Genomic DNA, 27,465 nt, shown 5'->3' on the forward strand with positions numbered 1-27,465 from the left:
CTTTCCAGGTGTGGAGGTTGGCTAGGGGCGGAGGAGAGGATGCACCCGGCTGGCTTTTTTTTTTTTTTTAAAGATTTTATTTATTTGACAGAGAGAGACATAGCGAGAGAGGGAACGAGGGAACACAGGGGGAGCGGGAGAGGGAGAAGCAGGCTCCCCGCCGAGCAGGGAGCCCGATGCGGGCCTCGATCCCAGGACCCTGGGACCATGACCTGAGCCGAAGGCAGACGCTTAACGGCTGAGCCACCCAGGCGCCCCCCAGCTGGCTTTTTAAACAAAGGGTGCTTGGCTCCCCTGCTCGCTCAAGCCTCGGGAAAGTCAGAAAGATCCGGGACCTGGCTCCCCGCCCCCGTTTGGCCCCGCCCCGCCCCGCCCCCACCTCACCTGGCCCCGCCCCGCCCCTCCTAGCCCTGCCCCTGCGCTAGTCTCGCGCACTTTTAGAGTGCGCGAGCTCGGGCGACCCGGGGCCGACGGTTGGTCGGGCGGAGCCATCTGTTACGCTACGTGGGGGGAGCCAACAGCCTAGGCTTCCTTATTTTTTCAACTTTTAGCTTTTCTGGTCCGGGTTCCTAGTCTTATTGTAGCCCTTAAATCCGCCCCGTTTGCTCAGCCTCCCAGCAGGGAGCCCTGCCTCTCTGGGGAGAAGGTCGTTGTGCCTCCGTGCGGCGTCCTTCCCCTCCTGACGCGGACCGGTGGGAGAGGACGACGGCCGGCGGGGGGAGGAGGCGGCCTTAGCGCCATTTTGTGGGAGCGAAGCGGTAGCTGGGCTGCTCTTGGATCCCTCGCTGCTTCGGTTTCCCTGTTGGAAGAGAAACCAGACCGGGCTTCCTAGCAGCGGCCTAGCGGGTGAGTCGTGGACGCTTCTCACCGAGGACGCCCTGGGCGTTCCGGCTCCCGCGTTGCGCGGCCCGAGGCGGACGCAGCGGGTTCCGCCTCCGCCCCGGGAAGGGAGCCGTGGGGCCGGGCCTGCCTCGTCCTGCCCGAGCGGGCTCGCGCGGGCGCGTCGTTAGGGCTTGGCGCGGGGTGGCAGCCGGCGCCGAAGCAGGGACGCTTGGCCCGCGGGGCCGTGCAGCCCGAGGCGGAGGTTTGGCCTGGCCTGGCCTCCGGGCCCGGGCCATTGCCCTGGGCCCTCCGGCACTTGGCACGCCAGGGGACCCTGCCAGCCTAGGCCCCGGGTCCCCGCGTCTGCACCTCGGGCTGCGCTTAAAAACTCCTCCCTCGGCCGCCACGCACTGGCTTCTGGGAGGTAGCGGCCCGCGTCGGGAAGGACCTGTGGTCGCTGTCCTTGGTCAACTTTGGAGACCCCCCCCCCGGAAGTCCCACAATGAGGAACAGGGAGGAACTTTTTTCCTGCTCTCTTCACGTGGCTCACTGCTTCTGTTCCTCCTCAAGACACAGCTTCTGCATCGCGTTCTTAGGGAAATGTGCTCTCATTCCCACACACGTCTCAGCTTAGGTTCTCCTCGGCCCCCAAGATGATTGACTTCTTTCTAGTAGCATATATCATGGTTGTAATAAATAAATGGCTTGTTTGCTATTATCTCTGCGTCCCCCCCGCCCCCCGCGCCCCTTGTAGCCGGCATGCCCCCTGGGACTGACGGGTTGCAGCATCTGATGCATAGTAGGCACTCAGCAAGTGTTTAGGGCAGGAATGAACTAGCAAGGCACTATCCTTGCCGTTATCTCATTTCAGTGATAACCAACACCTATAAGAACCCAAACCCCAAAGTTTTTCTAGAAGTCCTAAGAAGATTGACATGGTAGTGTTTATTAATCAGGTGATTTTAAGGAAACAGTTACTTTGACACGAGTGTTCGTCATTAATATTTCTTTTTCCTTTAAGAGAAATAAGAAAAGATGTCTGAATATATTCGGGTAACCGAAGATGAGAATGACGAGCCTATTGAAATACCATCAGAAGACGACGGGACAGTGCTGCTGTCCACGGTTACAGCCCAGTTTCCCGGGGCATGTGGACTGCGCTACAGGAATCCAGTGTCCCAGTGTATGAGAGGTGTCCGGCTGGTAGAAGGAATTCTGCATGCCCCCGATGCCGGCTGGGGAAATCTGGTATATGTTGTCAACTATCCCAAAGGTGTGTTGCCATTTGCTTTTGCAATACTAAAGTATAGTCGTGTTTGTGTCTCCTAAGTTGGATCATGGCCTCATTTCACGGCGTCTCCTATAACACAAGTATTTCTTTAAACGTTGCTAATAGACTAGTTTGGAACGCCACTACTCTAAATTAGTAAAAATTGGAAATACAGAACATTTTTTAAAGAAAACACTATGTACTTAATTATTTGAACAAGTGTTGCCAACTTAATGCCAAATTTAAGGAACAGCTAAGAATGTTTTGCAGTGATCAGTCTGTGGTAAATAGATTCTTTTTAAAGTGCCCGATATTTTGTTCTGGTTTCTTACAGGCTTATATCATTCATTCAGTTAATCTGATTTTTCCATCCTTAAATGATTATCAGTTGCAGTAACCCAAATCTTGAATTAGTGCAATTATAATTTGGGGTTTTGGTCTTATTCTCACTGCCACTTATCCCTGATGTTCTGAATCTTAAAAAAGGAAACATGAAGTTTGTGGAGGAAACAGGTACATTTTATCAATAAGAATTTACTTTAGTTGATATATCTTTGTTACTTTTATTACGACTCGATGTTGCAACAAAGTATTGTAGTTGGTTAGTATGCAAGACATTGACTTAAACTTTGAGAACATTTTTAACAGCATCAATTTGGTTTTTCTTTAGTATGCTGTTACCCAAATCTAAAATGTCATTTAGATGATGATATGTCGATGTAGGTTCATCAGTTGTAACAAGTGTACCATCTTGGATGGGGCAGGAATATCATGATAATGGGGGAAGCTATGCACCTGTAGAGGTAAAAGGAGGGTATGGGAACTCTCTGCCTTTCTTTCCATTTTGCTGGGGACCTAAAACTGCTCTAAAAAATAAAGTCTAGGCGCGTCTGGGTGGCTCAGTCAGTTGGGCGTCTGCCGTCAGCTTGGGTTGTGATCTCGGGGTCCTGGGATTGAGCCCCACATCAGGCTCTCTGCCCAGTTGGGCGTCTGTTTTTCCCTCTTTGCGCGTGTGCTCTCAAAAAATAAATGAGAAATTTTTAAAATAAAATTTTAAAAATCTATTTTTTAAAATGTCATTTAGTTCCTCCTCCTCCCTTCCAAATACTGTTTTTTAAAAATAACCCAAGACTTTCTTTTTAATTACAAAATCAACATGAGTTCATGGTTGAAAGTTTAGAAAAGAAAGAAAAAGAAAATTGAAATCACCCTTAAATCCACAGCTGGAGATAAAAGTTTGATTGCTTTTTGGTATATAACTTTTAAGTTACGGGCATTAAAATAATTAAGCAAATCTATTTAATAGGCACAAAGATAGTACAGCACGGTTTTTTAGCCTGTTTTCTTTTTTCCTTACTGTTTTTTTTTTTTAAGATTTTATTTATTTATTTGACAGACACAGCGAGAGAGGAAACACAAGCAGGGGGAGCGGGAGAAGGAGAAGCCGGCTTCCCGCTGAGCAGGGAGCCTGATGCGGGGCTCGATCCCAGGACCCTGGGATCATGACCTGAGCCGAAGGCAGACGCTTAACGACTGAGCCACCCAGGCGCCCCTCCTTACTGTGTTTTTAAAGTCGAAGTGCAGTAGAATTATTTTTGTTTTGATGTGCCTTTTGAGAGGGGAGAACAAACCATCATAATCTTGAGATCTCACAAAACCAGAGGTGGGAGTCCCGGCCTTTGCACCACAAAGCCCCTCAGCCACTTCCTCAGTCCCTCTGTCTGTCTTTGAGAGCTGACCTCTCTCTTTGCCGAAAGTTTTCAGTATCTTATTCTTAGAATCTTTTTGCTTATCGTTGTTAGATGTAGGGGCTAATGTGTTTTAAGACATGTTAAGTGAGGAGTTTTGAAAGGTTTCTGCTCATTTTGTTTAGATAACAAAAGAAAAATGGATGAGACAGATGCTTCATCAGCAGTGAAAGTGAAAAGAGCTGTCCAGAAAACGTCTGATTTAATAGTGTTGGGTCTTCCATGGAAAACGACTGAACAGGATCTAAAAGAATATTTTAGTACCTTTGGAGAAGTTCTTATGGTTCAGGTAAACTTTGATTTCATATTAACGATTTCTTTCTTCCCATAAATGAACATCCAGAATTCCTGTAGTTTGGTAACACTGCCCTTCACGCTCAGCAGACGGTATTTTTAATATTTATTATGTGCATGCATAGGGGATGCTGAAAAGAAATTTGGGTTGGGGTGCCTGGCAGGCTCAATGGGTAGAGTACACAACTCTTTTTTTTTTTTTTTTTTTTAAAGACATATTTATTCAGCGTCATGATCAGACTATTACATTTAGCAATCAACAGCATGGGTGCAAAAAAAAAAAAAATCTACATTAAAACCCTTTGTTGGAATGCTTTACACTTTCCACAGAACAGAAACTAAAATAACCTGTTATACAATTAGTCACAAATACAGTCCTCGAGTTTTTTGCCCATACACATGAGTATTGTCTAAAACATGTCTTCTTTGTAGCAGCTAGGCCCTGCCACCACTGTGCTTGGCTGAGTTCACAAATCTGTTGTAACCTGTAGCTTCCCTGTCACTTCTCTGGCTCTCCTCTCCTGCTAAGCTTTGTTTCCTGGCAGTAATTAAAACCTTCTGCCACTGCCATAGCTACTGCTGCTGCTGGAACCACCATAGCCACCTTGGTTTCGTGGTTTGGCAAAGTATTGGCCTCCACCACCATAGGGGCCAGAGCTTCTGCCTCCAAAATTTCCTCCTTTCATGGGTCCAAAATTTGAGGATTGATTGTTGTAATTGCCAAAATCATTATAGCTTCCGCCACCTCCAAAGTTGCTTCCATCATTACCAAATCCGTTATAGCCATCCCCACTGCCACCATATCCACCACCACCTCGACTGCCACCAAAGCCACCTCGACCACTGAAGTTCCCTCCACGACCAAAGTTGTCATTCCCACCAAAACCACCTCCACGACCACCACCAAAGTTTCCAGAACCACTTCGACCTCTTTGGCTGGATGAAGCACTAGCCATCTCTTGCTTAGATAGGGCTTTCCTTACTTCACAGTTGTGGCCATTCACAGTATGGTATTTTTGAATGACAATCTTGTCTACAGAGTCATGGTCATCAAATGTTACAAAAGCAAAACCTCTCTTTTTGCCACTGCCCCGGTCAGTCATGATCTCGATCACTTCAATTTTCCCATACTGTTCAAAATAATCTCTTAGATGATGTTCTTCAGTGTCTTCTTTAATGCCACCAACAAAAATCTTTTTCACAGTTAAGTGGGCACCAGGTCTTTGAGAATCTTCTCTTGAGACAGCCCTCTTTGGTTCCACAACTCTCCCATCCACCTTGTGTGGCCTTGCGTTCATGGCTGCATCCACCTCCTCCACAGTGGCATACGTGACAAAGCCAAAGTCTCTGGAGCGCTTGGTGTTTGGATCTGTCATTACCACACAGTCCGTAAGCGTTCCCCATTGCTCAAAATGGCTCCTCAGACTCTCATCGGTTGTTTCAAAGCTCAAACCTCCGATGAAGAGCTTCCGCAGCTGTTCAGGCTCTTTGGGAGACTCTGACTTAGACATGACGGCGGTGGGAGGGGAGACTTTAACGATGCTTACTCGGCGGCGTCCACGGGCAAAAAGCGAGTACACAACTCTTGATCTCAGAGTCGTGAGTTCAAGCCCTATGTTGGGCCTAGAGCCTACTTAAACAAAAACAAAATTTGGGTTGTACTGTTTCTCTTTATGCATATAACCTATGTTTTTGCCTTTGACGTTATAAAATGCTGCATAAAAGCTTAAGGGAAGGTGGTGACATTAGTCTATTTCTTTTTTTATTTTTTTTAAGATTTTATTTATTTGAGAGAGCATGAGCACCAAGAGCAGGGGTAGGGGCAAAGGGAGAGGGAGAAGCAGACTCCCCACTGAGCAGGGAGCCCAATGCGGGGCTTGATCCCAGGACCCAGAGATCATAACCTGGGCCGAAGGCAGACGCTTAACTGACTGAGCCACCCAGGCACTCCATAGCCTATTTCTTTATAACATATTACTGGGAGATTTAAAAACACTTATTTTTAAAAGGGGGGGGGCAGTTGGCTGGCTCATTCGGGGGATCATGTGACTCTTGATCTCAGGGTTGTAAGTTGGAACCCCACATTGGGTGTAGAGATTACTAAAATAACTCTAAAAAGAAAAACACTGGGGGCACTTGGGTGGCTCAGTCGTTAAGCGTCTGCCTTCGGCTCAGGTCATGATCCCAGGGTCCTGGGATCGAGCCCCACATCTGGCTCCCCGCTCGGTGGGAAGCCTGCTTCTCCCTGTCCCACTCCCCCTGCTTGTGTTCCCTCTCTCGCTGTCTCTCTCTCTGTCAAATAGATAAATAAAATCTTTAAAAAAAAAACAAAACAAAACACTGGGCGCCTGGGTGGCTCAGTTGGTTAAGCGACTGCCTTCGGCTCAGGTCATGATCCTGGAGTCCCTGGATCGAGTCCCGCATCGGGCTCCTTGCTCAGCAAGGAGCCTGCTTCTCCCTCTAACCCTCCCCCCTCTCGTGTTCTCTCTCTCTCTCTCTTATTCTCACTCTCTGAAATAAATAAATCTTTAAAAAAAAGTGATTTTCTGTTTTTCCGACTTAAGATTTGTAAATATTAGATCTAATTTATCTTTGCATTCTAAAACATTTTGTTAGAATTCTGTTTTGTGACATGATTAACTGTTAACATGATCTGGATTCAACGTTTACTCTCCTGCTGCTTTTTTACCTCAAGAATAACTTGGTTTAGGGGCGCCTGGGTGGCTCAGTCGTTAAGCGTCTGCCTTTGGCTCAGGTCATGATCCCAGGGTCCTGGGATCGAGCCCCGCATTGGGCTCCCTGCTCCGCGGGAAGCCTGCTTCTCCCTCTCCCACTCCCCGTTTGTGTTCTCTCTCTCGCTGTATCTCTGTCAAATAAATAAATAAAATCTTAAAAAAAAAAAAATAAATTGGTTTAAGTTTTAATTAAGCAGTTCCATCGAAGTAAAGCCATTCAAATTACTCAGGAACTGATTTGGATGTGTGTGTGTGTTTCTAGTAAATTTCATTGTTTTTTTTTTCCCCCCCCAGGTCAAGAAAGATATTAAAACTGGCCATTCAAAGGGGTTTGGCTTTGTTCGTTTTACGGAATATGAAACCCAGGTTAAAGTAATGTCGCAGCGACATATGATAGATGGACGGTGGTGTGACTGTAAACTTCCTAATTCTAAGGTACTTTGCTCTTTTTTCCTGTGCTTTGGGAATTTTTGCTGACAAACTCCCTTAGAAGACACCATAAAATAACACATAAAATGCACTCTTAAAAGGTGGTGGCTGGTGAATTCCTGAAACCTTTTGCCTTGTTAAAGCCTTAGGACCTTCATGCGTGCTGAATATTTTGTTTGTTTGAAATCTTTAGTTTTTTACCTCTCTAAACTAAAAGCTGGTTCGTTTTATTCTTTTCTTTTGTTATTTCTAGTGAGTGGAGAGTTTCTTACGTAGTTACAGGTTTAAAACACAAGGACAATGAGAATACATTAATCTTGTCACGAAAGCCTGACTGGTTCCAAGCAAGCAAGACTGACTTGGAGAGTTCACCTCTTTGTCAGGGTGTTTCTATCATTGACTTTCCTTAATCCAAATACAGTCTTTTTTTTTTTTTTTTTTTTTTAAGATTTTATTTATTTATTTGATAGAGACACAGCGAGAGAGGGAACACAAGCAGGGGGAGTGGGAGAGGGAGAAGCAGGCTTCCCGCCGAGCAGGGAGCCCAATGCGGGGCTCAGTCCCAGGACCCGAAGGCAGACGCTTAACGACTGAGCCACCCAGGTGCCCCCAGATACACAGTCTTGAACTTTAAACTTTAAAACGTGGGAGCGCCTGGCAGGCTCAGTCGGTAGAGTGTGTGACTCTTGATCTCGGAGTTGTGAGTTCAAGCCCCATGCTGGGTGTAGCGAGAACTTAAAAATTAGATCTTTAAAAAAGAAAATGTTACTTTTCACTGTTCTTAAAGAGCAGTGCTAATGCAGAAAACTAAGAATGTACCTCCTTTTTAATGACTAACAGAAAAGGCAGGTAACTTTTGTTATATCTGCTATCATAATGCTCTTTTCATGCTTGTAAAATATTTCTCATGTTTTTCTTTTCTTTCCATCCGCCCAGCAAAGCCCAGACGAGCCTCTGAGAAGCAGGAAGGTGTTCGTCGGGCGCTGTACAGAGGACATGACCGCTGATGAGCTGCGTCAGTTCTTCTGCCAGTACGGAGAAGTGGTAGATGTCTTCATTCCCAAACCGTTCCGGGCCTTTGCCTTTGTTACCTTTGCAGATGATCAGGTATTTTTCTCTTGAATAATTTTGTCCCAGCTCTATTAGGTAATTTGTCTTGAACTTCTCCCACCCAGCTAATTGCCATCCTTAGCCAAGCTTTCTGACCTTGTGAGCTGTGGGATATATGGGTCTAGATAGTCGTGGTAATCCCTTGATTTTTTCAGTATGTGGCACTGACCTGGGAGTGTTCTATGTGTTGAAAATAAGCTGACAAATCCCCGCCGCCTTACTAGAGCTAAAGGCGATTTTATGGGTTTAAATGAAACGAGCGTTCATTGCTTGTTCTTCCTCCAGCTTAGGCAGTGGCTTGAAATCTTAAGTGTTATTGCTACTTTGATGTGTGAGTCAGTGGTTTAATCTCCTTTATTTACACCCCTTATTTCTTATAGGTTGCCCAGTCTCTTTGTGGAGAGGACTTGATCATTAAAGGAATCAGCGTACATATATCCAATGCTGAACCTAAGCACAATAGCAATAGACAGTTAGAAAGAAGTGGAAGATTTGGTGGTAATCCAGGTGGCTTTGGGAATCAGGGTGGGTTTGGTAACAGTCGAGGGGGTGGAGCTGGCTTGGGAAACAATCAGGGTAGTAATATGGGTGGAGGGATGAACTTTGGTGCCTTTAGCATCAATCCAGCGATGATGGCTGCAGCCCAGGCAGCGCTGCAGAGCAGCTGGGGCATGATGGGCATGTTAGCCAGTCAGCAGAACCAGTCGGGCCCATCAGGTAACAACCAGAGCCAAGGCAACATGCAGAGGGAGCCAAATCAGGCCTTTGGTTCTGGAAATAACTCCTATAGCGGTTCTAATTCAGGTGCAGCAATTGGTTGGGGATCTGCATCAAACGCAGGGTCTGGCAGCGGTTTTAATGGAGGGTTCGGCTCAAGCATGGATTCTAAATCTTCTGGCTGGGGGATGTAGACAGTGGGGTTGGTAGAGACTGGTGGGAATTCAAATTTTTCTAAACACATGGTAAGTATATTGTAAAATACATATGTACTAAGAATTTTCAAAATTGGTTTGTTCAGTGTGGAGTATATTCAGCAGTATTTTTGACATTTTTCTTTAGAAAAAGAGGAAAAGCTAAAGGAATTTTATAAGTTTTGTTACATAAAGGGTTGAAATATTGAGTGTTTGAAAGTGAACTGCTGTTTGCCTGATGGGTAAAAACCAACACACTACAATTGATATCAAAAGGTTTCTCCTGTAATCTTTTATCCCTGGACTTGTCAAGTGAATTCTTTGCATGTTCAAATGGAAACCATTGATTAGAACTACATTCTTTCCTCCTCGTTTTAATTTGAACCCCACCATATGGATTTCTCCCTTAGAAAATCTCCTTTTTGGAGATCATGGTGTCACAGTGTTTGGTTCTTTTGTTTTTGTTTTGTTTTTTTTAACACTTGTCTCCCTTCACATGCAAAAGTACAATACGAAGCCTTCATTTAATCTCTGCAGTTCATCTCATTTCAAATGTTCATGGAAGAAGCACTTCATTGAAAGTAGTGCTGTAAATGTTCTGCCATAGGAATACTTCTGTCTGCACGCTTTCTCATTCAAGAACTCGTCAGCACGCTGCACAGGCTGCGTCTTTGACGGTGGGTGTCCCATTTTTATCCGCTACTCTTTATTTCATGGAGTCGTATCAACGCTATGAACGCAAGGCTGTGATATGGAACCAGAAGGCTGTTTGAACTTTTGAAACCTTGTGTGGGATTGATGGTGGTGCCGAGGCATGAAAGGCTAGTATGAGCGAGAAAAGGAGAGAGCGCGTGCAGAGACTTGGTGGTGCATAATGGATATTTTTTAACTTGGCGAGATGTGTCTCTCAATCCTGTGGCTTTGGTGAGAGAGTGTGCAGAGAGCAATGATAGCAAATAATGTACGAATGTTTTTTGCATTCAAAGGACATCCACATCTGTTGGAAGACTTTAAGTGAGTTCTGTTGTTAGGTGACCCGCGTTAGCTGAATGTGTTAAGTGACACGATACTTGTACCTCCCCCACCCCTTTGTCAACTGCTGTGAATGCTGTATGGTGTGTGCTCTCTCCTGTTACTGACCTGTAAGTGTGCTCATGTGAACTGAAGCTGGTGGCTTGAGAACATGGACGGAGCTTGTGGCGTGCTTTGCAGGAGTACTTGGAAGCAGAGTTCACCAGTGAGCTCGGGGTGTCGCAAAGAAGGGTGGAGGTTCCTCTGTCTGTTAGCCGCCCATGAGAATGCTGTCTGATGCAGTTCTGTGTCCTGTGCTTGGATGCTTTTTATAAGAGTTGTCAATGTTGGAAATTCTTAAATAAAACTGATTTAAATAATATGTGTCTTTGTTTTGCAGCCCTGAATGCAAAGAATTCATAGCAGTTAATTCCCCTTTTTTGACCCTTTTGAGATGGAACTTTCATAAAGTTTCTTGGCAATAGTTTATTTTGCTTCAAATAAACTTATTTGAAAAGTTGTCTCAAGTCAAATGGATTCATCACCTGTCATGCATTGACACCTGATACCCAGACTTAATTGCTATTTGTTCTTGCATTGTCCAAAGTGAAAGTGTTTTTTTTTTTTTCTTTTTAAATCTAGTTTTTAATAAGTCTGGGTGACCGCACCTAAAATGGTAAGCAGTACCCTCCAGCTTCTTATTAGTGCCTCTGTGCATTTGGGTGATGTTCTATTTACATGGCCTGTATAAATCTCCATTGGGAATCATGCCTTCTAAAAATATTTGGGCGAGTGGGAAAAACAATGTTAATTATTTTCAATGCTTTGTAGCAAAGCATAGTCAAAAAGAAGGGAATATCAGCACCTTTCTGGTTCGGGATTTGAAAAGTGGAATTAATTGCGGTAGGGATAAAGTAGAAGAAACCACAAATTATCTTGTGCCTGAATCCATTACAAAGCCTGATAGCTTTAAGAACTAGCAGGGTGGGTTGTCTGTCTGGAAGTGTTAAGTGAAATGGGCTTTGTCCTCCACAAGTGGGGGAATAGCGTAATGTTGAATAAAATCGTTTACAAACTCAGATTAGACTCTAACGACGCATTGTGAAGTATGTAAAAGCAATAATCTGTTGATTCTCTGTTGTACTTTTGATGTAACTACTGTGAGGGTTGAGCTTGTTTTCTGATGGAAGAATGAACAGTTTTTGTGTTGGTAGTTTTACCTGATGCCCTTATCTGATTAGATTATGATAAATAGGTTGGTTTGTCATTTTGCAAGTTACGTGTTTTAACTTGTAGAAATGAAGTCGTCCTTTAGACTTGTGATCGCCACGTTGTTTCGTTATTCAGTTTCCTCTGTAAAAGGATCTTGCGTTGTTTTAATTTTTTTTCTGCATCTAAGTTGCATGATTTCCAAACCCTGTACCATCTGAATTTTGCATTTTAGCACTTGCACTATTACTCAGCAGCAGTAACATGGTAACACTTAAAATGGTATTCGGGGACCTCCAAAGACTAAACTGACAAGCCTCCAAGGAGCCCGGGGTAAGTTCACTTGTCAATGGCATGGTTTTAATCCCTTATTTACACTTATTGTAAACCCGTCTTAGAAGGCTTTCAGTGTGGAGCAGCCTTCTGTTAACATGTTCGCGGCACCAGTAGCTGCGGGTATTTAATTCCACCCTAAAAAAAGAAAAAAGAAAATGAAGTCTAGAAGTAAACCATTTCGCAGAGATTTGTTTTTAAAAGTCTATTTGGTCATCTCAATGCATTCATTCTCAAAACTTTTTTGAACCAGTTGAATAAAAAATTTGTTGCCACCACAGTTTAGTGTCTGGAGTCTTACTGGAAAAATACAACTTCTTTTTTGTATGTGACAAAGGTGATGGAAAGATACCTTTAAAAAGTGAGTCTCAAGAAGTTCCCCTTTAACGTGCACAAGAGAAATTGGGCCAAAACTCACAATGAATTTTTACATGAGTGATGATGATTTGGCTAGAATGAAATCCTTTGTTAAATGTGAACCTATTAGAACTTCTTAAGGAGGAACAGCCAACGAAAATGACATGAGATTTTTAAGGTTAAGTCGGCTTAAATTGTGTCCTTAGGAGAAAGAAGATGTATGTGATAATTAGAATAATTTGTTGTTGAGTACTAGGTGAGTAGCTCTTACTTGTGTATGAGTTCTATACTCAGCTATTGTATGATTTGTGATCCGTTGTTCGTTAAGTGTGCCCAAGTATTTCCATGTTCGTTGTAAGAAGGAAGAAAACCCTATAGATTTATCTATAATAACACCACCTAATTCTAATGTATTTCTTCTTAAGGAAATGGCACATTCGATTCAGCGCTTTTCTGTGTGTGGACATTATTTAGTCTATTTTCAAGTGCCAGGAACATCCTCACAGCTAAAATAAATTCTTAACATTGGAATTACTAGGTCAAAGATTATGCATGCTCTCAAGGCTTTCCAAATATATTGCCAGATTGTCCTTTAGAAAATGTGTGTTGTCTTTGACAATGTGAAATAGTGCTATTCCATGTTCTTTTTGTCTGCCAATTTGGTAAGTGAAAAATTAGATCTCACCAATCTGTGGTATTGGTTTTTAAACATGGGAGTCAGCCAGCACCTAAGCCGAAGTTATCGATGTGTCCAGTTTATTTGCAAAAAAATCATGATTCAGTGTATCCCTGAGCCAGTATTGCCATAATACATAAAGCTGTGTTCGAGATCAGTAAGAACAAGCCCCCACGTGGTGGAATAGTCGTCAGAGAACATGAACAGGCAATTCGTAGGAATATAGATAACCATTACAAAACGTACTGGACTTTGTAAGTCATGAAATGCAGATTTAACCAGCGAGTTTCTCTTGGATTGGCAAAGGTGATCCCACCTAATCGTCTGTGTCCCCTTGAGTCAAAGAGTAAGAGGCGAAAAACCTGGCGAGTGAGAAGCGCCCGGAATGGGTCTGACCCGTGGTGTGGCGGTGGTTTGGGGGTTAGAGCGACAACTGATGTGTTCGTGTCTCTCGGGCCACATGGCTGCTAAGACCCTTTACAGGAATTTTTAAAACTAAGGAATCATTGAAGACCTACAAATTAAAAATTGTTAATGATGTTCTTGATCCAGGGAATATAGTTAATAACTTTGGTGTAGACTCCATACTGATTTGCTTCCCCACAATTAAAGGAACCCCAGGACACTTCCTCCCACAAACCATCTCTGTGTCTCATTATCTTGAAACACTAACGCCCCCCCACTGTCCCCTCTACAGCTGTCCTTGCCCCCACCTTCTAAGCCAGCACAAAACATGTTCTCCGTTACCCTCCCCCCTGATAGGAGTGCTGCTCATACGCAGCAGTACATTTCTGATGGTCGACAGTTGGTATGTCAACAAACATTAGATTTCTGGCAAGAAAACCCCTCTGGGTTAATCCCCATCCAGATGCGGTTCCAATGTCATTTGTCCTCATGAAGGATTCAGCTTCCTTTCCTGGCAAACCTAGGCAGGATGTTACTATTGATTACAACTCTGTTCTTCAATTTAATCAGTGCTATGTCGTTATCAAAACCAGCATCATGAGTATAACCTTCATGTATAAAAATGGCCTCGGCCCAGGCTTGTGTGTAATGAGCTGACAGTCTCTTCACGGTACCCATTCTGATGTCTTAAGGAGGAGGCAGCTTCTTTCTGTGCGTATACAGCGTGAGCAGCTGTTAGGATCCAGCCATCCTGCAGGAGTGCGCCCGCTGCTGTAGCTTGACCTAGTAACAGGACTTGCCAGGGGAAATCACCAAGCTTCGCCTCCTGCCCTCTGTATATACGACCTCCCATGGTACTAGTTGATATTCCACAAACTGGGGAAAGAAGCAGAGCCTTTATAGAAACCCCGCGGTGGTTTTTCCCACAATTATTACCACTTTGGAATTGTGTCTGATGTCGTCCAAAAGTTACCTCGGGTTGATTGGGAAAACACAGTTCAAAGACCCGATAAAACCTCTTGGTAAAAATGAGGTGAGTGAAAATTAACATTTAGAAACTAATTTGTTTTGCTAAAATAATTTGGTCTACACGATTGGGAAAATTAATAGGGCAAACAGGAATTGTATGAGCTGATGTACTGGGTGATGTGATTAGAAAGTGAAAGGAAATGACCTTTTCATTGCTTATTTTCCTACTTGTAAAAAATGGGGTATTTTCCATGTAGTTCTGGGAAAGCAGGAACTAAGGTCACTACCCCAGGATTTGCAAAATTCGTTTCACCTTTGAGCATACAAATGTTTTAAAAATCAGGATGTTGCAGTTGTAGCCAGGAACCTTCAGGTTCAGGAATTATTTTTGGGCTAGTTGATGCTTCCAAACTAAATTTACTGTGTATGGCTAACGATGTGCTCATTAATGTAGCAGCTATGCTTCCTGTTGTGTCAGAATACTGGCATTAAAACTTACAAATGTTGTGTCAGCTAAGATGCCATTTCTTTTAAGCCAAATAACAAAGGAGTAATGAATATATTACCACCTTTCTTATTTTTTTAATCACTGTACTCAACTTTAGAGCCAATTCTGGTAAAAAAAATTTTTTTGAGTACTATTAAAAGGCAAATTGCATTAATGTTTAAAAACTAGATGTCATTGAAAACAATTGCTTAGGGAAATGATGAAGTTATTAGCTTTGGGGTTTTAATAGTTATACAGAGAAAAGTAACTCCGCAGCAGAACTCGTGTTTATAAATGTATAAATGGTTCAAGATAATTTTTAAAATAATTTAATTTTTTATGCTTGCCTGGTTATAAGGTCAGATATAATCAAGTGACTGATAAAGTCAGCACCTAGCAACCTCTCCGACCGGAAGGGGGGTGATAAGAACGTAGTATTTGGAAATAACGACTTGGTGTAAGAACCAAGTGCTGAAGTTCCATTTCTGCCCACCGCAGCTAAAGCTCTGCTGATGTCTCCCACCCAGTTCTACTTCCATCAATAAGAATCTCTTGTATAAATGTATCCATTACCAGGCTCACAGACTGGGAGTGATGTTTCTCCTTTGGAGCTCGTCCAGAATCCATCAGCCTCACACACGTATTTACCTGCAAATCATTGGAAAAGCAAAAATGTTTAACTGCATGTATAAGGTGGTTGTCATTTGCTTGAATACCCCCTTGAAAAATGTTGATTCTTGAGCATCAGTGGGAAATAGAGGTGTCTGAATAACCATTTTACGTGATTTCATGAATAGGAGGTCTCTGCATTAACCATGTTTGCTTGCAAAGTGGAAACCTTTTAGATGTGTAACTTGAATTATGTATCAAGATCTCAAGTGCTTAATGATAAGGTTTTGACTTGTTAAATTAAACCATTTGGAATATATTGTGTGTTTGTAGTAGTCATTTACTAGATAAGATCTGTTTTCAGATTCCTGCAAATTGACATTAAAAGTCCCTTAAGCTGTAATATTTCACTTAGCGGGTGGAAGAAGTGCCTTTTAATCTTTTGTGTAGCCTTAGCCAAAAATGTCGGCTCAAGTTTAGTTTCAGATCATGAGGGCTTTGGTTCCAAATATCACGCACCGCCAACTTTGAAGAGTTTGCTTACCGTCATCAGGTGTCATTGTGTAGAACTCATCACAGCGGTACTGAATCACCGCTTTGTACGTGGTCACTTCAGGGCCTGTGATGGACTCCGCTTGGCCTCTGGGTAGGTCATCAGGAGGGCCACAGTCAACAACTCGTGAACACGGGAGGAGGACAGTAAAAAGACAAGACTGACAGGTGGTTGTGCGCGGGGTGCTGGAGCTCGAAGCCATATTCATCTCCCCCCCCCCCCCCCCCGTGCGGTGGACATCCTCCATCTCTCAGAAGAGGGAATTGCCTTAGTGTGATTTTTTTTTTTTTTTAAGATTTTTATTTATTTATTTGACCGAGAGATAGCAAGAGCAGGAACACAAGCAGGGGGAGTGGGAGAGGGAGAAGCAGGCTTCTTGCCGAGCAGGGAGCCCGATGTGGGACTCGATCCCAGGACCCTGGGATCATGACCTGAGCTGAAGGCAGACGCTTAACGACTGAGCCACCCAGGCGCCCGCCTTAGTGTGATTTTAAAGACAACCACTCCTTCCTGTTCTGAACTAAATGGCTAGGGTGAGGTGAGGCCCCTGGGGTAGGAGCCCTGTGATTCCTTTCATAAAGGAAGGGAGTTTGAAACCACTTGGACTCCTTACCGCCTTTTTTTTTTTTTTTAAGATTTTACTTATTGAGGGGCGCCTGGGTGGCTCAGATGGTTAAGTGTCTGCCTTCGGCTCAGGTCATGATCCCGGGGTCCTAGGATCGAGCCCCGCATCGGGCTCCTGGCTCAGTGGGGAGCCTGCTTCTCCCTCTCTGTCTGCCTCTCACCCTGCTCATGCTCTCTGTCTGTATCTCTGTGTCTCAAATGAATAAATAAAATCTTAAAAAAAAAAAAGATTTTACTTATTTGAGAGAGAGCACAAGCAGGGGGAAGAGGGAGAAGCAGGCTCCCAGCCAAGCAGGGAGCCTGATGCGGGAATCAATCCCGGGACCCTGGGATCTTGACCTGAGCCAAAGGCAGATGCTTCACCGAGTCACGCAGGTGCCGGGCGCCCTGACTTCTAACCTCCAGGTCTGCCGCAAGCAGCCGCTCGGAGGGAAGAACCGGGCCAGGCTGCACGTGCCTGCCCAGGCTGGAGCCCCAGAAAATGGTCCTCGGTTTGCAGTTCGGTTGGCCTTAAAGGTCAAAGAACAACACAAAGAAGGACTTGGCTGCTTCTTAGGTTCCTTTTCAAAAATGTGTAGGGGACCCGGAAGTCATAATACCTTGACTTTGCATTAAAATGCACACCTGTGGGGACGTAATTAAGGTGAAATAACTGCCCAGTTTAGGAGCCCAAGTGCAATCTAGAAGTCTGGTTCCCACAGAAGAGCTAAAATTTGATGGATTTCTCTGGATATTTTAAAAGGTTACATTTAAGTCGTTTTCCGCAACTTCATAGCTGTGTGCCTGGTTCTGTGCCAAGTGCTGTCCACTTCTCTGTGGAGATGCCCACGCCCAACTCGCTTAATTAAAGTGGCCCGGCTGGGGTTCAAATCCAGACCTCTCACTCCTCCCAGCTCTGCTGCTTTTGAACTAAGGATTGACAGTCTCATTGGTGGGAATGTAAATGTATGAAATGAAAATATTTGAATTCCCTAGGAATTCTGTGGGGAAACGTTTGCACGCAGTATGCACAAATATATTTACAGGGGCGTTCACTACGGCAGTGTATGTAATAGTGAAAATCTGGGAGCACTGCGGTGGGGGCTCCATGCTGTCGTTAACAAGGATGAGTGAGTGGCTCTGCTAATACTTGGATTGATGTGGAAAGAGATCCCGACGACGTGGAGGGAAAGAGCACAGTGCGATCAGACTTAGTATCCCATTTTGGTTAAAAAGTATGAAATAGCAGGGGCGCCTGGGTGGCTCAGTGGGTGAAGCGTCTGCCCTCAGCTCTGGTCATGATCCCCGGGTCCTGGGATCGAGTCCTGTGTTGGGCTCCCTGCTCAGCCAGAGGCCTACTTCTCCCTCTGCCCCTCCCCCTGCTTGTGCTCTTGGTGTCTGTTAAATGAATAAATTTTTTTTAAAAATCCTAAAAAAATGTAATTTAAAAAAAGTATATAATAGTGGAATCCCTTCATGTATACAGCATAGGAATGAAGGAATGGGCCCTAAACCCTCAGCAGTAGTTTGGAGATTTGGGCAAGAGAGGTTCTCACTATGTTTTTGTAAATTTATTTTTTCTAATTAACATGTATTTTATAATTGAAAAAATATTTAAAATAAGATGTGATGCTTACAGAATGGTAATGTACCCCTCACCCCAGTTTGGTGTGTGTGTACGCACGTGCGAGAGATGTGTGTGATTGGAGGGATGTCCTAACAGTGGGATTGTGGGAATTAAAAGGTCTCATTTTCTCTTTCCCATCCTCCATGAATATTTTACACCTGGAAAAATATTTTTAAATATCATGCTTTTCCAAAGGAAATACTTTTCCTGGTAGCTTGGTTCCGTTTGAACCTGTAAGTGCACAGAGAGGCTGGGGAAGAGAAGCAACTTTGAAATTCAGTTCCTGATAAGGAGACCGTTTCAGAAAACACCAGAAGCAGTGATCAAAGCAGGCAAAGCAGCAGAAGCCGCCCCAGGACCCATGGTCACGTGGACTTACTGCTGCACGTGGGCATCGGCTGGTCCCAAGATCCATCTTTCTGACAGACGGCAGCAAATGATTTCAGGGGCAAATCACCCTAAAGAAGAATTCAGCAAATATTACTTACCTTGTTTGTATCATGACGCCACGCCCCAAGGCTGTGCTCCTACACTGGTTCCTCTGGGCGGGGGTGGTGGGGGGTGGTTCGGGAGGTGCCCGGCGTGGGGTGCCACACCCACATGACTGGACACACCCCAGTAGCTCTGCGGGGTTTGTTCCCTATGGGATGGATCTCCTCTTTCAAGATGTATTTGGCACTGTAGGAATCAAATGTGGGCCTCTGCAGCAGTTTATGAATATTTCTTGCTTTCCCCTTAAATCCAAGAACACATTAGATCTCACAAGTTCCTGCTGATTTCCCACCAGTTCTTTATATAAAGTGCCAAAGGGGGATGGTCGGAATCTGGGGAAGGCCAACCTGCTCCAACACAGAGCGGGTGTGCCTGGATTTTTCTAGCCTGTGGCCATTAGCTGCAGGACAGTTATTAAAAATACTTTGATAAGCTTCACATGTGTATTCTCAGTTTTTACTGCTAGTATTGTTTACGGAGAAACATTTTTCTAAAGTTTATGAAAGATCACTTTGGCAGAAGAATCCTTTATGCTTAAAAGGAGAGAAGGATGATTTTTTAATTTTTTCTTTTTTTTTTTCAGATCAGAAACTGAAGAGGTTTGCAGTCCAAGGAGCTGTGGGAAAGAGCCTTCCCCGGGGCACTTTGCAAGGTGGGAAAAGTGCCTTCTTTTGAGGGGGGGAGGAGGATTTCTCCCTCCACAGGACTGGATTGAATAGCTATCATTTCAGTGTTATTACTTTTTACCACTGGGATTCAGTGACAATTTTGAAGAAGGTTAATCCCTTACCTGTGCCCCTAAAGCAGCACAGTAAGCATTTTTAAAAATTACCCTCCCTTTCCCTTAACAGAGGTCACTATTTATAACTTTGCAGAATATACTGTTTCCCAGGGCCGTTTAATTTTTTGTGGGCCCAGGAGTGGTGGCCAGTTAAGGTCATCACGTGGCCAGGGGGCGGGACCTCATTTAATGCAAGGCCATCTCGCAGAGCAGGTGGAAGGAGGATGGCAAACTCATCCTTCCCTTGTTTCAGCCGCTTTACAAGAGCTGCTGTGATGTGTGACGGAGGAGTCCACTTTAATCACCAGCTTTCAATCAAAGGCCTTTTTTTTAAAGCTCTTTGTATAAAGGCACAATTCCTAAGAATAAAAAATTCTCCATAGCCATCTCTCTTCTCAGCCGCGTTTTCTTTGATTTGTATTGTTCAGTCATAGGCAAAAGAAACCAGCATGCTGACCACAGCTCTTTTCCCACTTTCGCACATGTATGCGTATCAGACCGATCGCGATCCTGCTGCACTTACGGTTTTGTATTAACTTACTTGGAGAAGCTCATAACCGGTCTCGCAAAAGACGGCGAAGCGATCCTTCAGGATGTACTGGGCTTGCACTGGCGCGATGTGGCCATTAGGTGGCGCCACCGGACCAGGGCAGGGCTGAGCTGTTGGGGGTGGGGCGGAGAGGGAGGCCGGGCTGAGTGAGGGGTTTTGATGCGGTCTCCAGCGCGCCGCTCCGAATTTAACCGTTTAAAGGTCTTGATTTATACATGGGTCCCTCATCACAAAAAGAGCTCGCCGCAAGTGGGGTAGAGTCCGTCAGATTTAAAACCCCAAAGGCAAGATTACACTGGGTCGCTTATTGCCCAAATGAGGAATTGCAGCCGGGCCTGGCCTCAGCCAAGGCTGCCAGAGAGGCGGGCACGCGGGGAGCCGGGGCGGCCTCCACACCCGCAGGGCAGCGTCCGCTCCGCGCCGGGAACCTGAGCCACGCGGCCCAAAACCAAGCCACAGTGTCGGTTGGAGGAAAAGAGCTAGACCGCATTCCCAGCAGTTACTTTCAACTCCGTGTGCGTGTTTCCTCAGCTGTGAGATGCGGAGGGGAGAACAGTCACTCACCCTCCAGGGTTGTCGTGAAGGCCGGATGTAAAGCACCTGGGCTGGGCAAGAGTGGGTGCATGTGACCCCCCACAACAGCCCTGTGGCATGGCCTTTGCTGCTCGGGGAAACCTGGGGTCCAGGTCCTCTCCGGCACCCAGGAAGCCTCCTGCTTCCCCTTGAGAGCACGTACGTGCCCACAGTGTGCAGGCCTCCAGGGAGAGGTCCTTCACTCTGGTCCCCAAACCCTGGCCTGTTGTCACCCCAAGGCTTCAGCCCACCCCCATCGCTCCCCCTCGGCCTGTGCCAGTCTTCTGCTGAGTCACCTTCTTCCTCCAGCTGTGTGTCCCAGGGCAGCTCTCAGTCCCCTGCAGGCCTGAAGTCCCCACCTCCAGGGACAGCATAGGCGGGCGCCCGGCTGGCACCTTCCCTCCCTCACACAAGCCTCAAGGCTCTGTCCTGGCCCTTCCCCCACCAGCCTGGCAGACCTGACTCCCCCTTTGAGTCACTCCGAAACCAGCACCTCGGTTGTAGAAGTTTTATTACTTTGACCTACAGGAAAATGAAAGACTCAGAAATGAACAGGAGACAAACGAATTGTTCTCATAGTGCTGGGCTCCCTCCTACCAACCAGTCTCGCCCCTTCCCACATTTCCAACAGAGGTGGCCCAAGGGTTAATCTTTTCTAATCCAATTTTCTAATTTAAAAACTACCCCAATCCCTTTAATCCAATTATCACTTCCTCTATGCCACACCCTGCACCCAATGCTTTCCCTGCATTAGCCCACGAATTGACACCTTTTGAAGGAGACATTGTCCTCAATTGGAATAATTGGGACATTAAGGCTCAGAAAAGTTTTGTGAGAGGTTCAGTGTCACATAGTCAGGAAACAGGTTTGTGCCTGGACACAAACCTAGGCAGTCTGACACCCAAACCTGAGCTCTAAGCTTCCTGGATGGGTGGTTGGTTAGAGAGAAGGATGGATGGATGGATGGATGGATGGATGGAAGGAAGGCAGGAAGAAGGATGGATGGATTTTGGAAGGAAGGAAGGAAGGATGGATGGATGGATGGAAGGAAGGAAGGATGGATGGATTTTGGAAGGAAGGATGGATGGAGGGAGGGAGGGAAGGATGGATGGAAGGATGGATGGATGGAAGGAAGGAGGGAGCCAAGGAAGGAGAGAAGTTGAGAGTAAGATCACCAGGAGAAGGTGATCTTACCTAGAACAATCTTTTCTTTTGCTTATTATCTTTCTTGCCCTACCTTCCTTCCTATGAAAACCCTCCATTTTGTACAACTCCCTTCAGAGCTCCCCTCCACCTGGTAGATGGGATGCTGCCCAATTCACAAATCATTTAATAAAGCCAGTTAAGCCTTCAAATTTACTCAGTGGAATTTGGTTTTTTGTTTTTGATGGATGGATATGAAGGGTGGCAGAATATGGCACTCCAGAATATGCCTCTCTGGCATAAGGATTATTTTGAGCTGATTATTTTCAGAAATAGCAGGCACAGGAGAAGGTCTGAAAACAGAGCAAAAGTTATCCTTTTGTAAGGGAACTTTATATTCACACAAGAAATGTCCATTAAGAGCGTCTCCCTCTCCGTCCCAGGAGAAGGATGACTAAATCACTAGAAACTCGTCCCTGGAGAAGGCAGGGTCTTACATCTGTATAACAAACCTTACTTTCGTTTACCGTACTTTTCCCAGTCATGGGCACCTCCCCGTAACTGGCTTCCCCCACGTCCTCCTCTCTTTTGTCTTTAGCTGAGGATGGTACTGATGCCTTGAGTTCTAAGTCCCCATTCTCCCGTGGGTAATCTCCCACATATGCATGAGACATACACCTTAACAAACGTGTTTGTTTTCCTCTTGTTAATCTGTTTCTTGGTCCCAGCCAAGAATTTAGGAGGGCAGAGGGAAAATTGTTTTTTCCTCTCCTACAGATGGAAGGAGGGCCGGTTGAGTGGATGGGTGGTTGCAAGAAGGGAGGGAGAGAAGGAGGAGTGAAGAGAGGGATAGGTGGGTGGGTGGGTGGGTGCGTGGGTGGCATTTCCCCTTAGGGACCACTGTCTCACAGACCACCCTCACTCAAACCTGGTTTGTCTTCTGATGGAGTTCAGGACGCACTACCCCAAAATACAGCTCCTGGGCATGTTGAGTATTTTAAGCTGAAGGAGTTTGAGAAAACAGAGGCAGGGAGATCCCTCGGACCTCTGCCCCCTCCCTCACCCTTCTTCCCCATCACAGTCAGAAGACCCTCACGTACCGTCACGTGACAGTTGCCCTCCCTATACCAGGAGGGAAGGAGCATCCTTATCTCCAAAGACAAAGGGAACCAAGAAGAATCCAAATAAAGAGGCCTTGCTAAGTTTCCCCCATTTACAACACTTGCCTTAACCTGTCATTTTTCCCCATGACTGTCTCCTCTTCTGCAAACCCCCCACACAGAAATACGCAAGCCTAAGTGTTCCTCTGGGTCTTTCCTGCCTTGCGACGTCTCCCATGCCACGTAGACCTTACATTACGTAAGTGTGGATGTTTTCCTCCTGTTGATCTGTCTTTGTCAGTTTACTTTTCGGACCCAGCCAGGAACCCTAGAGGGCCGAGGAAAACTTCGACTCCCCTGCACTCCCGGGGCCTAGTCAGGAAAAGTTCCATCCTATGTAGCTCCTCGACACTCCGGGAAGAGCTTGCTGCCGGGATCCAAGACCCCCTTGCCCTCACCTGTGCTGGCGTAGTGGATCTTCCAGCCTGTGTGGTCCCCCGACTGATCAGTGACAAAGGTGATGGTCATGGCATTGCTTTTAGTTTCAATCCTAGGGGGCAACGTTGTCCCACAAAATGGGCCATATTCCTCTTTGTCTGTTTGAATCTGAAAGCAGAAGGGGCTCTGTCACCTCCGGACCCGCCAGAGCCAGAGGAGGCCTAGACTCAGGGAGCCGGACCTTGAGGGTGTCGTAGGGACACTGGGTGTCCGGGTGTGTCTCCACGTCGAAGGACCCCACAAAGTCCAGGATAATGCTGAACCCCTCCTCCAGTTGGATGCCATAGGTGCAACTTGAGAGTTTGGGGTACGGCTGCGGGTATTCAGGGCTGCTGAGCATCCCCGACCGGTTGGTGAAGACCTGACCTGAACACAGGGCTGAGAGAGGACAGGGCGCTGTGAGAGGGTGCCAGCAGCCTGATTCTGCCCCCCCTGGCTGCCCTCACTGCCCTCTGGCCCAGTCAGATCGAACACCCCACCTCGTGGGTGAAGGAACAATCTAGAGTTTCTTGGGCTTCCTGGATTTGGCTGAAACAGGTGGCACTCAGATGTACATCCTCCAGGACCCCACCCACACCCCCAGGGGCTCCTGGGCCTGGGGAGTTCTGGGCCCGAGTCACAACTCTGGGGTTGACAAAGTGAGCGAGGTTAGACTCTGCTGAGGGGGAAGGAGACGAGGGGGTCCTTCATCCACCCCTGACCCCAGCAACTCCCAAATTCATCCACCACGGGGCTCCCACCTGCACCCAGCTGGGACCAGTCCAGCCTTCCCTGGGTCCCCACGGGGAACAGAGGGGCCTCCCCTTGTCCACTTTCCCTCCCACCCTGGGTCTGGGCACTGCCCTGGGGGTTAGTTGAGGGAAGTTCAAGTTCACACTGATCAAAAGCATGTCTGGTGCCCTCTTTCCCCACCGGGCCAGATGGTCGTGCACTTGCAGAGTGAGCTTCTTTCTGCACCAGCCATGGGAGGCATCTGCCCAACCCCACCCCAGGCTGCAGAGGGTGTCTGAGCTGGGAGGCTTCCAGAAGCGAGGAGTCCCAGCACAGCCCACCTTCCTCCGTGGGCCTGCTCCCCACAGGGCAGAGGAAACAGCCCCTGGATGCGGGGAACCAGCCTGCCCATCGATGGCTATCTCCCTGGGCTTTTCTGCTCTGGGTCAGGCCCCCCCAGCCCCCCCCCCCCCCCAGGGGCAGGAGTCATCCCCTGAACAGGAGCTGGTCCAAGGATGCTCCCAGCTCAGCCGCTGGGGACCCAGTGGGAGAGTAGAGAGAGCTCGGTCTCCCTGTGTGAACTCAAGCAAGCCCTCGTCCCTCTCTGGGCCTCAGTGCCCCATCTACAGAATGGATTGGGGGATGCTGGACAAGGCTTTCTGGCAAAGGGCCCAGTGGCCCCATGGAGGGGGTTCCCACCAACTAGGGTTCATCCAGGCTGTGATGAGGGGAGGGAGAGAGTGTGGGGGCCAGGGTGCACACCACTGCCCTCTCCCCACCATGCCACCCAAGAGACACGAAGCAGTAGGTGGAGCCAGAAGCAGGTTTATTTTTAGGTCCATGGAGGGATGCATGGGGTGGATGGGGGGCTGTAGGTAGCAGCAATCTCGGCCCAACCCAGACCGGAGCCAGAGGTGAGGCTAGGGGCTCTGCTCTGGAAGAGAGAACAGAGAGACAGGGAGAGACACTGGGGGAGAGGCCCCAAGCCGGGGGAGGCAGGGGCGGCACTGAGGCTTGGGGCTGCCCCCTCCCCAGGGCACCCCCGGGTTTCCCATCTGGGCACCTGGCACCTGGCAGGAGCTTGGAGGGTGCGGGCAGTAGAGGCCAAAGGGGTCGGCCTGCTGGGGAGCCAGCCGCCTTGAGCGCGCCCTGCCCCGACTGGGAAGTTTTGTGCAGGGAAGCCTGTGTGAGCTGAGCCTCTGTTCCCCACTCCTCCAACCTGGGAGCCCAAGGAGGGCGAGGTGGCTGTAACAGGGGCCCAGAGCCCAGACACGGTAGGTACATAGTGGGGGCCCAACACATATGATCCAAGGGATGGGCTGAAGACCCATGAGAGGGAGCCGAGGATGGAACGGAGGAGGGGGAGGGATTCCAGATTGTCAACGATGGACAGATGGCAGGAGGGGACCGAAGATCAAAGATGGCAGGAGAGGACAGCCTGCCAGGAGGGGACAGCCTGCCAGGAGGAGTGCCCAGTAGGCCAAGGTCAGTGGTCCCTCCAGACCCCTGGGCAGAGCACTTATGGCTTTTAGGAGCTGGCTGTATTCTGGGCCAAGGTGGGGGCTGGCCTGGGCACAGTGTCCGCCCCATACCTTCCCCAGCCCCTGCTCACCTGAGCGGGTGCAGCTCACCTGAGCAGGTGCGCTTGTTCCTGTGGAGGACGTAGCCCCTGCGGCAGGAGCAATAGAAGCCACCCAGGTGGTTGTGGCAGTGGTGGTCGCAGGGAGATGCCTGTCCCGGCGGCACCTGGCACTCATCGATGTCTGGGGGAGGGGCAGGTCAGGCAGGGGGTCAGCGGGGAAGAGCCGAGGCGGTACTGGGGCCCGGGAGCAGACTCGGCCTCACGGCTGACCCAAAAGGTGTCTCCTCATGTCTGGAAGTGGCTGATGCCCGGCCAAGCATCGAACAGGCCGAGGCTCATTATAACCTCAGAACACTTGGAGGTAGATGTCAGTACCCCTCTTTTTTCAAACGAGTGACGGGTTAAGTGTCCCTGCTCAAAGTCACGCAGCTAATGGGCGGCCAGCGGGCGGAAGCAGCCGTCGAGCCCAAGGAGCGGGGCTGTGACCCAGGTTCCAGCAAACCCTGCTGCAGCCTCCTGAGGAGCACAGAGAGGTGGAGCCACTTGCCCGAGGTCACACAGCTGGTCCCTGCAGGAGCCCCTATCTGAAACCAAGTGTTCGGCTGGAGGCCCACGCACAGGGAGCACAGGCTGGGTGTCCTCAACGGGGCTCAGGCCGGTGGGGCTGCACTTCCCACCCGGAGGGGGGCTCACTGGGCCCTGGCCTCACGGGGGGGCGGGGGGGCGCTGGGAGCACGTCCCTGGCTCAGCACCCCGCACACCATCGGGCTCAGCCGGAGGGCAGGGGTCACAGCTGTTACTGATATTTGCCCTGGGGCTGGTGTTGGATGGAGGGCTGGACTCCTCGCCCGCTGGTTTGCGCCCGCTGGTGTGGCAGGAACCCAGCCTCGGGGAGGTGAGGAGGGGACCAAGGGGAGAGCTGGCCTGGCCTAAGACAGAGTCACCCCGTGGGCAGATGGGCCATCTCGCGTCCCTCCCCCGGACCCCAGCCTCCTCTCGCCTCACCCTCTGCTGCGTAGAAGGCCTCAAAGCCCGTGAACGGCTTCTCGTTGGAGTAGTCGGAGCGGAAGGTGACGTCCAGGCTGGAGGCCGGCGAGTAGAAGGTGTCATTGCCGGGGGCGCGCTCCGTGTCTGTGCTCTCCTGCCCGCACAGCGTGGTCAGCACCTTGCTCCCCGAGCTCAGCTGTAGGGTTGGAGTCACGGGGAGGGAGGGCGAGACGCAAGGCCCGCCCTCGCTCCCTCCCTCCCTGCTGCCAGGGGTCCCTGTCCCCCAGCCCTCGAGAGGGTCCGGGTCGTCCCCCCCGCCAGCTGTCGGCACCTTGACATAGTCGTACTCGCAGAGGTAGGAGAGCTCCAGGTGGAAGTGGGTGAAATAGAGGCGCAGACGGTAGCCGGGGGGTGCCGTCAGGGTCCAGCGCTGCTCCTGGTTGTTGGCGTACTCCCCGGGGAAGCCAGGCGATGCCAGGCGCCCAAACATGGGCTCAGGCCACTGTGGGCCGGGGAGTGTGGCTGCCCAGCCCCACAGCAAGCCCAGGAGGACCAGCAGCCTGAGGGCGGCGGCAGGGGGGTGGGTGAGGAGCCCTGTTCTGACCCCTGGCCCCTGCCGGGGAGGCGGTGGGGGGGCTCCCACTCACCTCATTGTGCACCCGCCCAGCTGGCCAGGCCCGGTCTGGAGCCGCACGGTGTCTCACCTTTGGTCTCTTTGTCCAATGTCTGGCCCTGCCCCCAGCCTCCCTGACCCTGGGATTCTGGGAGTTGACCCATGACTCCGGATTGCCCCGAGTGTCAGGCAGTGAGGGAGGTCGCTCTGGGAGCCAGGAGCTGGACCTGAGCGACACAGCCCCAGAATAAATCCTGGCTCTGTCCCTTACCCTTAA

General features: G+C 48.2%; 3 protein-coding genes across 4 annotated transcripts; 1 reads left to right on the plus strand and 2 right to left on the minus strand.

Annotated features, from left to right (window-relative positions):
• Positions 1 to 742: 742 nt before the first annotated feature.
• On the plus strand, positions 743 to 13,735 carry LOC110575130 (TAR DNA binding protein). 2 transcript variants are annotated; one of them, XR_002480005.2, is made up of 7 exons: positions 743 to 846; positions 1,844 to 2,095; positions 3,966 to 4,129; positions 7,164 to 7,304; positions 8,235 to 8,405; positions 8,789 to 9,996; positions 10,731 to 13,735. XR_002480005.2 is itself a non-coding variant. In XM_021684038.2 (6 exons), exons 2-6 carry the CDS (start codon positions 1,858 to 1,860, stop codon positions 9,317 to 9,319), a joined length of 1,245 nt encoding a protein of 414 aa, XP_021539713.1. In that variant the 5' UTR covers positions 743 to 846; positions 1,844 to 1,857; the 3' UTR covers positions 9,320 to 13,735. The 2 variants fall into 2 exon arrangements, 1 of the variants encoding a protein (XP_021539713.1); XM_021684038.2 differs by having other exon boundaries at positions 8,789 to 13,735.
• Positions 4,507 to 5,700, minus strand: LOC110575131 (heterogeneous nuclear ribonucleoprotein A1-like). Its single transcript, XM_021684039.2, has one exon. The coding sequence runs from the start codon at positions 5,643 to 5,645 to the stop codon at positions 4,683 to 4,685; it is 963 nt and encodes a 320-aa protein (XP_021539714.1). The 5' UTR covers positions 5,646 to 5,700; the 3' UTR covers positions 4,507 to 4,682.
• MASP2 (MBL associated serine protease 2) lies at positions 13,251 to 27,287 on the minus strand. The gene is made up of 11 exons (XM_021684037.1): positions 27,223 to 27,287; positions 26,907 to 27,135; positions 26,594 to 26,771; positions 25,638 to 25,769; positions 23,477 to 23,673; positions 23,256 to 23,403; positions 19,973 to 20,091; positions 18,538 to 18,616; positions 15,920 to 16,051; positions 15,340 to 15,414; positions 13,251 to 14,186 (listed from the first exon to the last, which is right to left on the minus strand). The coding sequence occupies exons 1-11, from the start codon at positions 27,225 to 27,227 to the stop codon at positions 13,921 to 13,923; spliced, it is 1,560 nt and encodes a 519-aa protein (XP_021539712.1). The 5' UTR covers positions 27,228 to 27,287; the 3' UTR covers positions 13,251 to 13,920.
• Between the last annotated feature and the right edge of the window lie 178 nt (positions 27,288 to 27,465).

Source organism: Neomonachus schauinslandi, chromosome 4 (assembly GCF_002201575.2).
Source record: "Neomonachus schauinslandi chromosome 4, ASM220157v2, whole genome shotgun sequence".
In the NCBI taxonomy this organism is placed as follows: Eukaryota; Metazoa; Chordata; class Mammalia; order Carnivora; family Phocidae; genus Neomonachus; species Neomonachus schauinslandi.

Excerpts from the sequence above, each read along its gene's own strand:
- MASP2 (XM_021684037.1), bottom strand. Across the intron at positions 23,674-25,637 it reads GAACAAGCGCACCTGCTCAG|CCCTGTGTTCAGGTCAGGTC; the intron begins GTGAGCTGCACC and ends GTCCTCTCTCAG. Across the intron at positions 23,404-23,476 it reads GTCCCTACGACACCCTCAAG|ATTCAAACAGACAAAGAGGA; the intron begins GTCCGGCTCCCT and ends TTCTGCTTTCAG.
- LOC110575131 (XM_021684039.2), bottom strand. The coding sequence starts at position 5,645 with ATGTCTAAGTCAGAGTCTCCCAAAGAGCCTGAACAGCTGCGGAAGCTC.
- LOC110575130 (XM_021684038.2), top strand. The coding sequence starts at position 1,858 with ATGTCTGAATATATTCGGGTAACCGAAGATGAGAATGACGAGCCTATT. Across the intron at positions 2,096-3,965 it reads TGTTGTCAACTATCCCAAAG|ATAACAAAAGAAAAATGGAT; the intron begins GTGTGTTGCCAT and ends CATTTTGTTTAG. Across the intron at positions 7,305-8,234 it reads GTAAACTTCCTAATTCTAAG|CAAAGCCCAGACGAGCCTCT; the intron begins GTACTTTGCTCT and ends CCATCCGCCCAG.